Source organism: Lithobates pipiens, unplaced genomic scaffold (assembly GCF_037356315.1).
Source record: "Lithobates pipiens isolate NorthernLeopardFrog02 unplaced genomic scaffold, aLitPip1_a1.2 Scaffold_19, whole genome shotgun sequence".
Classification (NCBI taxonomy): domain Eukaryota; kingdom Metazoa; phylum Chordata; class Amphibia; order Anura; family Ranidae; genus Lithobates; species Lithobates pipiens.
The window spans coordinates 541,266,084-541,278,503 of record NW_027507764.1 but is presented as its reverse complement, the minus strand read 5'-3'; the positions used below and the strand labels follow the sequence as shown (position 1 = coordinate 541,278,503).

Genomic DNA, 12,420 nt, shown 5'->3' with positions numbered 1-12,420 from the left:
GAGGTTCTCCCCCCAGTGTATACATTGCTTTCATATTGTTTGCCACCCAAATGCATTATTTTCCATTTTTCTACATTAAATCTCATTTGCCATGTAATTGCCCACCCCATTCATTTGTTCAGATCTTTTTGCAAGGTTTCCACATCCTGCAGAGAAGTTATTGCCCTGTTTAGCTTAGTATCGTCTGCAAATACAGAGATTGAACTGTTTACCCCATCCTCCAGGTCGTTTATGAACAAATTAAATAGGATTGGTCACAGCACAGAACCCTGGGGGACCCCACTATCCACCCCTGACCATTCCAAGTACTCCCCATGTTTCACCACCCTCTGAACTCGCCCTTGTAGCCAGTTTTCAATCCATGTACTCACCCTATTGTCCATGTCAACAGACTTTATTTTGTACAGTTAACATTTATGGGGAACTGTGTCAAATGCTTTTGCAAAATGCAGATACACCACATCTACGGGTCTTACTTTATCTAGATGAAAACTCACCTCCTCATAGAAGGTTAATAGATTGGTTTGGCAAGAATGATTCTTCACGAATCCATGCTGATTACTGCTAATGATACCGTTCTCATTACTAAAATCTTGTCTATAGTCCCTTATCATCCCCGCCAAGAGTTTATATACTATTGATGTTAGGCTAACTGGTCTGTAATTCCCAGGGATGTATTTTGGGCCCTTTTTAAATATTGGTACTACATTGGCTTTTCTCCAATCAGCTGGTACCATTCCAGTCAGTAGACTGTCAGTAAAAATTAGGAACAATGGTCTGGCAATTACTTGACTGAGTTCCCTAAGTACCCTCGGGTACAAGCCATCTGGTCCCGGTCATTTATTAATGTTAAGTTTCCCAAGTCTAATTTTAATTCTGTCCTCTGTTAGCCATGGAGGTGCTTCCTGTGATTTGTCATGAGGATAAACACTGCAGTTTTGGTTACTGAAGCCCCCCGATTCCCTTATGAAGACTGGGGAGAATAATAAATCCAATACCTTTGCCATCTCCCTATCCTTTGTAACCAGATGTCCTCCCTCATTCTTTATGGGGCCAATATGTTCTGTCCTCCCTTTTTTACAGTTTAAATACTTAAAGAATTTCTTGGGATTTTTTTGCTCTCCTCCACTATGTGTCTTTCATGTTCTATCTTAGCTGTCCTTATTGCACTCTTACATTTCTTGTTGCATTCTTTATAAAGTCTGAATGCTGATGATGATCACTCAACCTTGTATTTTTTCAAGGCCTTATCCTTTGCTTTTATATGCATTTTTACATCGGAGTTAAGCCATCCATGACTTTTGTTCGCTCTTTTAAATTTATTACCCATTGGGATGCATTGGCTAATGCCCTTATTTAATATGCTCTTAGAGCAAACGCATCTCTGCGTTCTTTGTTCCTAAGATTTTATCCCAATTTATGCCTTCTAGCAAGGTTTGTAGTTTAGAGAAGTTGGCTCTTTTGAAATTCAGTGTCTTTGTATTCCCCTAATGTTTCCTGTTTATGTGATTTATACTGAAGCCAATTAACCTGTAATGGCTGTTACCTAAATTGCCCTGTATTTCCACATCCGTGATCAGGTCTGTATTGTTGGTAATCAGTAGATCCAGTAATGCTTTATTTCTAGTTGGTGCGTTTACCATCTAACCAATAAAATTGTCCTACAAGTAATTCAGGAACTGGCAAGCTTTAGATGAATGCGCGGTTCCCTTCACCCAGTCTATGTTGGGATAATTAAAATCCCCCATTATGATAACACTTCCCAGTCTTGCTGCTAATCCAAATTGTGATAGGAGATCTGCCTCCCCTTCCTCTCTCAGGTTAGGGGGCCTATAGCATACTCCCAATATTATTTCCCCCTTAGCTTCATCCCTTTGGAGCGCTATGCATAAGGATTCCACCTCCTCCCTAGCTCCCTTAGTGATGTAATCTCTCACATTCACTTGCACATTATTCTTAATATATAGGCATACCCCTCCCCTTTTTTACCCTCTCTATTCTTGTGATAAAGGGTATACCCTTGAATGTTTGCCAGCCAATCATGAGAGCTGTTGAACCAGGTCTTTGAAATTCCCACAAAATCAAAATCCCCCTTGTACAACAGTACCTTTAGTTCACCCATCTTGTCCACCAGGCTCCTGGTATTGGTGAATATGCCACATAGTACACATGAACATCCATCTCCTGGTCTGGGATTGATCGAGGTATGTGCTATATATTTTCCTGAAATCATGACAAAAGTTTGTTTCTCTTACATGGTTATGGTTATTGTTTGCATAATCATTGTTATGTTGCCTTGTATTTTGTGTTAAAGCTGAATTATTTGTGGTGGTCCCACATTATCCTCTGAGGAAGCCATCATTGGTGAAACATGTTGTAACTTAACATATATATGTGACCACCTTCCTTTCTTGGGACACCAGCGACCCAGTACATGTACTATGTATATGCTCTATATTGGTTTTAATTGAAATTCTTGCTCTTTCTCTTCATTTTTTATCAATGAATCTTAGCCGGTCCAGCAGGGACCAGTCGAGATTCGAACCATGTATGGGCAGGCTGATTTACTCAAGTTGATTGATTGATTAACATGGCTACGACCAGCCTGTAAAATTTTAATGTAATTATTGCCAGCAGCTATAGCTGCTGGCAATAATCACTGTGTGTTCTCCTAGGTGGGGCTGCTCCCCACCAGGAGAACACAATAGATCTGTGGGAGAGATCCCCCCATCAACAGAATTGAGCAATTTTCTTTCCTGCAACCCCAGGTCTTATCCAAGAGTTTTTTTTAAAACTATCAATACTTCCTGCTGACACTACAGATTGTGGAAGTGGATTCCACATCCTTACTGTCCTGACAGGGACCCCCCCCCGCATAGTTTAAGGTTAAACTGCTTCCCCTCCACTTTCATTGAGTGGCTCCATGTCCTCTTACACTCCCTGAGACTGAATTGTTTATTCCCTATGCCAGAATCGCCATTGAGGTATTGTATATTTATATCATATCTCTGCTCAAGCGTCTTTTCTCCAGAGAGAATATGTTTAGTGCTTGTAGTCGTTCCCCATAACTGAGGTCCTCCAGCCCCCTTATTAACTTTGTTGCCCTTCTCTGGACCCTCTCCAGTTTCCACACCTCCCTTCTGAGGATTGGTGACCAGAACTGGATGGAATACTCTACATGTGGCCGAACCAGAGCTTTATAAAGTGTCAGGATTATCATTTTATCTCAATTGCAGGAAAAAAAATCGCTCCATTTATGCCAGGCTTTATTTGAGCACAACACACTAAAAGCATCTGGAGCTGAAAAAAATAGTCAATGTCTGTAGCCTGAGATGAACAGCTTAATGATTTTATTGTGTGTTTAAAAATTGCAAGCATAGATTTTTAACTGCATCACAGCAGTGCAGCCAGTTAATCCGGTGATTAAATATTAATAAGTCGTTAACCAGCGGAAATAAGAACTTTGTCTTTCCTTTTCTTTTTTGCCAAATTGTATACTTGAGTCAATGCTAGCAAAGGAAAAAGAGGTGTCTGATTGCCCACCCATTAAATAACATTAAAAGTAAAACATCTTTTGTTTTAACTAATATGTGTTTCATCTCTTACACAGACTCCCAGACCTTTGAATATCATTAAGCAGAACAATGGTGAGCAGATTATCAGAAGACGGACAAGGAAACGCCTTAACCCAGAAGCACTGCAGACGGAACAGTTAAATAAACATCAAAGAGGAAACAGCGAAGAACAAACTAATGGAAGTCCTTTAGAGAGGAGGTCGGAGGATCATTCAATGGAAGGTCACCAGAGAGAAGCTCAGCAACTTAGTATGAATAAATATGAGTCCCCATCTTCATTGACTAAAAGCCATTCTGCCCAGCAGACAATATTAGTCAGCCAAACTATGGATATCCACAAAAGGATGCAACCTTTGCACATACAGATTAAAAGCCCTCAGGAAAGCAGTGGAGATCCAGGGAATAGCTCATCTGTCTCTGACAGCAAAGGCAGCTCAGAAAGAGGTAGCCCCATTGAAAAGTACATGAGACCTGTTAAGCATCCAAATTATTCCCCACCAGGAAGTCCCATAGAAAAGTATCAGTATCCACTCTTTGGACTTCCCTTTGTTCACAATGACTTCCAGAATGAAGCTGACTGGCTGCGATTTTGGAGTAAGTATAAGCTGTCTGTTCCTGGGAATCCTCACTACTTGAGTCATGTGCCTGGCCTAACAAACCCTTGCCCAAATTACGTGCCTTATCCCACCTTTAATCTGCCTGCTCAATATTCCACTGTTGGATCTGACAATGACATTCCTCTAGACTTGGCAATGAAGCATTCCAGACCTGGATCTGCATCCAGCGGGGCCTCAAAAGAAAAAACTAAGTCACCTTCTTTAAGTGTAAAGGATGATGGCCCCTTAAATGTAGTGAAAACTGAAAAAATGGATCGAAGTACTCAAGATGAACTTTCAACGAAATGTGTGCACTGTGGCATTGTGTTTCTGGATGAAGTCATGTACGCTCTACATATGAGTTGCCATGGGGAAAGTGGACCTTTTCAATGTAGTATATGCCAACATCTTTGCACGGACAAGTATGATTTCACTACTCATATCCAGAGAGGTCTACATAGGAACGTTGCACAAGCGGAAAAGAATGGAAAAACTAAAGAATAATAAAATAAAAAAATGTTAGCACTTAGCACAATTAACTAGATACGGATTCTCTGAATAGAAATTCAGTAGCTTGTAATTTCTAAATACAGTTTGAAACTGTGGATGTTTCATTTATGTTCCTTTTTGTAACCGCAATTAACGTAAGAACTAATAACCGCAAGGCCAGTTCAACGTGTATATGATACATTGTTACTTACAGTTCTTCAGTTTACAGAATTCACCCATTTAAAGGAAGACTGTACATGCCACTGATATACAGGTATAGGTGTGCAAAATACAAAATAAATAGCTTAAATCATCCATAGCCCAAAAGAAGTAATTGAAGCCAAAATCTGTGCAACCACATATGGGCACTTTCTGAATGGATTAAACCATTGTGTAAATAGTTGTGAAAAATGTATTTACCATTGAAGCCTGACAGAACTTTCAGTTGAAATCGGCTAAAGGCACTCCAGGTGTAGCAAAACAAAAGATGTGCAATATCTTTACAGTTTTGCTTTCCTGCTATTGGAGAGCTCTACCTTTGACTCAGCAGAGGACATGTCAGACTTCTGTAAAGAGACCACTGCTTCTGCACAGAGAACAAGGGTCCTTTTTTTGTAGCATGCTGCCAGGGGACAGGCTTTTCTGCACAAGGCTATGTCTGCTTTCAAACGAAGACAAAACTGCCAGATTTTGTGCACCTTTTGTTTTGAAGGACCTGAAATATATTTAGGTGATGTAAACAGAAAGTTTAGTTATGCTTTGTGTGCAATTAATACCCAGTGGAAATAAGAGAGACAAGTATTTTACTAACTTCTATGCAAATCATTCCTTTATTCAGCCATTTGCTGAATAAAAGGCCATATTTTGTGTGTATATTACTTTGGTACAGAATGTTGGCCATCTTGGACACCTATCCTCTGATTAGAAACGTGATATCCCCAGGTCCAAAAAGTCATTGTGGCTAAATTCTGTGGCACTATATAGTATCCTAGCTTACATTTTTCAGTTTGACAACTAATTGGTGTAGTCACAGTTTATACAGGGGGCGAGGCAACCATTTTATGAGCTCAAACTATATTCATATGGTGATACTCTTTGAGTGTTTTGGGACCTGACAATATGGCATAGTAGCTGAATAATTACTATTTATAGTGAAATTCACTATTTATAGTTGGCATTTCTAGTGAAGTTCACCCTTTACAGTGAAGCAGAATGTTCCCATTTATAGTAAAGTGTTATGCAGACCATACATGGGTCGAATACCAAATTTTCTTTTGAAAATCTGAAATTTTGTGTGTTTTGTGATTCGATGGTGCCACCATTGATTTCAAAATTCGACCAACCAAGCCTCCAATTTCACCTCATGTTACTACAGAAAATAATTTTCATGGACGGGAATCTTTTTTTCTTTCCGGGAATTTTCTTTTCTTGTGCAAATGCACATTTCTTTTTCAATTATATTTCCCACACATTTCTCCCATTATTAATTAGAAAATCATTTGTTTTTCAAAAAAATTCCCAATCACTCAAATGTCCAATCACTCAAATTCGATGGCTGCACAAAAATCGGCTGTTACTAATGGTGTGAAATTAGAACGAAAATTCTTAGATAAGATTTTCGAAAGAAAATTCTTTCAAAATTCAACCCATGTATGGTTGGCCTTAGTCTGTAATCCTGTAAATATTGGTTTACTACAAAGTGGTTATTTATTGAGACGGGTTTTAATAAACTGACAAAATGGCACTTTTATGGAAGCTAATCCTTATGTAGAAAAAACATGTCTGCTTATGGTAAGTGCACATAAATGGGAATGAGCTCTCATCTTTTCACATTGTTGTAAATTAAAATAATTAATTAAAATGATTGTGTCTTGGGGAAGTAATTCCTCCATCCTTCATCTGCATTTCAACCTAATCATATAGGCATGTATCAAAATTACTTACATAATGATTTAATCCATTTTTAAAACTTATTTTAACAATGTTGATAATGATAGTGTGGCTGTACTGAAATCAATGCAACACGACTTAAAGTGGCACTAAACTCACATTTTTGTAATAATAAAAAAAAACAAAAAAAAAATACATTCAATATGTTTAAATGCAAGTAGAATGTACCTTCTGGCACTCTTCTTTTGTTTGAAAGCTTTTTTCTTCTACGCTCAAATTTCCTATTCTAGGGTGGCTAGGTTCACCCTCCATGCCTCATTTGTGTATGTGAAAGTAGCCACCCTCTGCTTCCCACATCCAAGATGGACTACACATCTTCCTGCAGATTTATTCAGTGCTATGTGAATTGTAGTTTGGATAGAGCAGAGCATGTGACCAGAAATAATAGACATCGCTCGCTCTACACTAGTATCAGTGAGGTGTGGGGGATAGGGAGTAGACAGAAAAAAAGTGGAAAATAATGGTAAGAAACTTAAAAAAAAACAAAAAACAGAACTGTGGTAAATATGATATTTTAGTGTAAAAAAAAAATAGTGAGTTTAGTTTCACTTTAACCTATCTGCATTCATGATGTGACTAGGTGCAGTCTACAAAGACTCTTTGGTAATTTATTCCTAAAATTAGACTGAACCAATTCTTAAGCTGGGTATACACCAGTAGAATTCTGAATGGCAATTTATTTAAAATTCTTAGGAAAATTTGTACAAAAATTATCAGTACATTTTAATGTCTTTCGAATTAAAGTAGTTCAAGATTTTGCTTACTTTTAACATTCAATTTTTGAAAATAATGGACATAACTGAACAAAAATCACATACATTGTTAAAAATTTGTAAACTTGAGAAGAAAATTTCATGCTGCTCATTTGAAATTTCTCACCACTGTGAGAAACAAACATTGATTTGACCCCACTAATGATTAGAAAAATGAATGAATGTTCTTACAACATTCTTACAATGAAAAATGTGTATATCCAGCTTAAAGTAAAACTAAACCCATGCATTTAGGACCCCTTTTACACAGGCTTTCCGATCAGGTCCGGGTTTCAGTTTCTTAGGCGGATCTGATTGAACCCTCAAGTCCCCCTTATGGAGAGTCAAATATCAGCGGACACATGTCCACTGACACCTGCTGTCATCTGATCCTGCCCACAAAATCCAAATGGATGGTGGTTCTATTTTCTATCTGTCTGCCGGATTGGATAAAAACAGACAGGTGATCCATTTCCACCCGATTTCCCCATAGAGAAGAGCAGGACTGTGTCCATGTCCGCTCTGCACAGAGGAGCAGACAGGACCTGCCATCCACCTGCTCAGCGGAGATCAGCAGAGCGACCCCCCACCAGGCAAGTGAAATCTGCAAGATGGAGGCGCCCGTGTAAAAGGAGCCAAACAGTTTAACAACAGTTAAATTAAGGCACGTGATGGGGATGTAATTGTCCCATTTGTTTGCGCTCTCAACCGAACCGTCAAATCATAAAATGTCTGGTGTCATAACCGATCACATGTACAGCATCATGGCAGTTGAAGATCAAAACGAGGCTAAGATGGCAGCTTCCTTGGCTGAAAATAATAGGAGAATTCCACTTTAAGAGTGAAATTCCAGCCCCAAATGTTTCTTCTTGTTTTGGACTGCGCAGGGAGAGGTCTGTCATTTATTCTCCTTGCTGTTTGGGTCCCCAAAAAGGGAAAGGTGACATCCAGATCCTGACAGTAGTTCTACCACTTCTCCTTTGTTGAAGAGATATGCACTTTCATTGGCACAGGAAGTGAGGGGGCTCCTACTTGCAGCAAATAGGAAATCCAGCAACGAATCATGAATTCAGACTTGCCATTGAGGAATGATGTGGCAGACGTGGAAGGCAAAGTGGTCACTTTATAAATACAGAATTGCATAATGGCTTTGTATTTTTTTTTTAGCAATGGCAGGAAATTTACAGCCGCATCTGCACATTTTATTTTTGTTCAAAATTGGTAATCATAATTGCATGGTTATTGTAACCTTTGTGCATCAATAAGCATGTTGTGCTTATTGTTTGTGGCAGTTCCCTGTAGGAATCTTTGGAAACCCCTCATGTTATCTCAGACAGGCACAAATCAATTAAAAAATAATACCTGAATATTTAATGCAAAAGGATCATCAGGCATTCTCCATTGGACATGCCTTCATATCGCCATCCATTGGAAGAATGTCCCTTTTTAAAGTTTAGGTTGAATGTTTTAACACTATGGTATCTTTTAACTCTGTAGCCATAGGCTGCATGATTGCATCATTTACAAAATAGGCTTCTAATTCTAGAAACAGCTGAAATGCCAAACTGTATATTCGTGTTGCATATGAAGGGAACACTCCTTAGCATAATTGCTCAGGGAATAGCACTAAGTACTTGCATAAATGAAGGTGCTGATTTGCCATCCAGTAAACTTTTCTTGTGGGTACTGTACTAGTTAGCGGATAGAGCACTTCAGTTATTCAAATGATATGCATTGATGTTACAAGCTACTGAATACCTTGTCAGATTGTCCTTGGTTTCTTTTTCATTAACAAAGTTTGGGAGAACAAAGTCTTATTTTTCTAGTAATTATTAATGTATTACATTTCAAATAATGGTGCCTGACATATAAAATAATTATTTTCTACTTTGTACGTATGCAACAAAGATATTCCATCATGCATTGGAGTCGCTTTTGGCTCAGCCTCGCTGTTTACATTTGCAAATGTAGCAAATATGAAAATGAAGCAACTATTTCTATTGGCATAGGAGACGTTACTTTGTGCATTAGAGTTATAATCTGTTACATGAAAAAAAAATATATATATTATTGTCGTTAAAATGGGATGAAAAAGAAGGAAAATTGAGATATTTCTATGCCTGCTTAAGAGAAGAGGATAGCACTATTCATTCCAAGTTCATTCTTTTTCTTTTTTTTTTTTTTTTGTATTCATGAAAGATGGTAGCTCAGATTCTTATACGTAAGAAAGATCCACATATATCTTCTTCATTGCTTTGGTTTATGTTTCATTGGAAACATTTCATAGACCCTTTTACTTGTTGTGTGAGCAACAGCAATTTTTTTTGCATCTTCTAGTAGCATTGCACTTCAAAAAAATAAAAAAAAATCAGCAGTTGCATTCTCTTGAGAGTCAGGGTGGGTTTGGGGCGGGGGGAGTGGTGATATTGGGCAGTTTTGTTTTTCATTTGTATGGTTTCATTATTTCAAGGTTGGAATACATAACACAATTCACCTTGAGTTGAAACTTTACAATGAATGAAGGCGAAATGTCTCTTATATTTTTTATTTTTTGATGCTTTTTATGTTAACATGTATTAAAAATCAGGGCAAGATGCTTTTGTTTTTGCATGTAAACAGGGGGCTTTTATGAGAACATTATCACAATGTACATGACATATTGAGATGTGATAAAATTTTGCTTAACCCCAAAAATATACAGTATTTAACCATTTCCATTACACAAAGAGGGGAAATTATTAAACTTGTTATTATTTTTTATGGAATATTATAAAAATGTGTGTCAAAAAATTCAGGGTCAGTAAGGTGAACAAAATGTCAGCTCAGCCTCTTTTATTTCTCCTTACCCTGTATAAAAAAATCTGATCAAATGTAGCCTTTAAGGTTCATAAAATTAGATATTCAATTGAAATAAAGATGTTAGTATTTTTTCCAATACCATATTATGGGACACTAAATATGGCACGAAAAATTCTTCTTTTAATAACAATAGCCATCACAGGACATGTTTTTTTTGTTCAAGATGTAAAATATGATTCATGCCCATGACTACAATATGGGGCACCAGTTTTAATATCTACTGCGTGAGGTGGAAAACTAGAGAAAAGTGTCAAGAGTCTAAATAAATTCTAAATTGTAACTTTATTCAATTTGACTTTTGTTACATTTTTTAAATGCAGTCTTAGACTGGTGTGGCTAATTTTATTTCTTTTTTTGCACCTGATTATATCACATAGATAGCCTGTACAAATTTAATAATAACTATTTTCTCCAGTGTAATTAAAAAGTCAATTATGACGAAAGGTATACAGTTCATTTTGGAGTCCAGGTTATCATTTTGCTTAACAATTGAAGATGCTTACTTTTTTTTTTTCCTGTGATATGTTTATTCACACGTGAAATGAATAGGCTATACAATTTAAGCCACTGACATAACTCAAGCATCCCATCAATTTACTGTGCCTAATTTTTTTTTTTTTTTCGATACAAGAAATGCCAGTGTCTTCCATTATGTATGCCTATTTTGTCTTGCTTAAACATAGATAATTGGCTAGATGCAAATGTTGCCTGGTAGAATGTTGGTGGAACATTGGTGATTCCCCTTAATCCCAAATACGATTTTCTCATAATTTAACATATCTATATATTTACTTTAGTAAGGAAATAACAAAAAGCATTTACATGCTTATTTTTTATGTTTTTTTTGTTTTTGTTTTTGTTTTTTTTTTATGTTATGCGCTACCTGCAAGCAGGTATAATTGCTTATTAGCGATAGAAAATTATTTTATATATATGTATGTTTTTGTATTTTACTGCAGTCAAGTACAAGCTAAGAATAAAATGCATTCTTACCTTCAGAAAATGCATTATTGACTATATGTTGTGTACATTAATATGCCATTTAAGAAAAAAAAACATGGAGTATATAAATATTTAGATTTATAAGAGAAAATGTATTGTCTGTTAAACAGTTTATTGGATGTAGCTGTTATTTAAAATAAATGACCTCACAAGCTAGATGTCCTATATACTTGTAAGTAAAACCAGACTTATGTATATGAGCCATACTAGGCAGATTACTTCACCAGTATCAAAACTAAAAACCGGGTTTATTTAACTTTTTTTTTTTTTTTAGTTACTCCTTTTAATTGCAGGTACAGACTTATGTTTTGTTAGTTAAAAAATGTAAAGCATATTACAAAGTAACCAATGGCTTTAAGGTTGATTGTGTCAACCAGGCCACTTTGCTATGAAGACCAACAGTGACTTGGACTAGATTGTCACTGATTTAACAGTATATGCTGCAAGTGGTATGTATGTAGAACATATGTACTTATTAATTTAAATTCCATTGTAACTGGTCTTTTCAGACGATCAATTTCTAGGTTTTTGTAATTGATTTAAAAAAAAAAAAGTATTCTAAAAAAAAAAAAAAGAGACTGTGCTTTAAAAGCACCTTGGAAATGGCATAGGGAGTGTGGAACATCTCAATATGCCACTGTATTATAGAATTTCATTGTTAATTTTTTTATTAATCAGTACGCACCAGCAAGTTTTCTTTCTATCCAACCTGTTACTTTTTGGAAAAAAAGATAAAAACATTTAGTCCTGATAAAAGTTACCTGTCTCATGTTTGTCTCCTCGGAGTATTTGTTTTCTTTGTTTCTTCTTTCTGCATGTCCCCCCTCCTCCCCCCCACAAACATGTTCTCCGTGTATTTCTATTGCATTAAAAGAATTAAAAAAAAAATTCAGACAGTAAAAATGTCTGTTACATCTAAACTTGAATAATAAACTTTTACCACCAGTTATAAAACACTGTGTGATTTGTTTTTCTTCACGTCTACTTTCTATAGTAAGTGGCAGCGTTGCTGAGACCATCAACAGCATCAGATTTGTCTTAATTTTAAATTGGACCTGAATTAAAAAGTGGATATTTTTATATCTTATATCTTAAAATCTAAAAGTGTTTATTTTGCCTAAAATTCTTGCCTTAAATTCCTGTGTCCAAACCCACCTAGTGAATATCTGTAGTGCCAGGTCATACAAGGGCACTGTT

General features: G+C 36.5%; 1 protein-coding gene across 3 annotated transcripts in view; it reads left to right on the top strand.

The window, feature by feature from the left end:
* The window catches only part of TRPS1 (transcriptional repressor GATA binding 1), a 399,923-nt gene extending 387,746 nt beyond the window's left edge, over nt 1-12,177 (top strand). For all 3 annotated transcript variants that reach the window (XM_077493239.1, XM_077493238.1, XM_077493240.1), the window contains one exon: nt 3,611-12,177. In XM_077493239.1, coding sequence (XP_077349365.1) covers nt 3,611-4,675 — 1,065 coding nt within the window. In that variant the 3' untranslated portion in view covers nt 4,676-12,177. The remainder of the gene's footprint in view (nt 1-3,610) is intronic.
* Nucleotides 12,178-12,420: the final 243 nt, after the last annotated feature.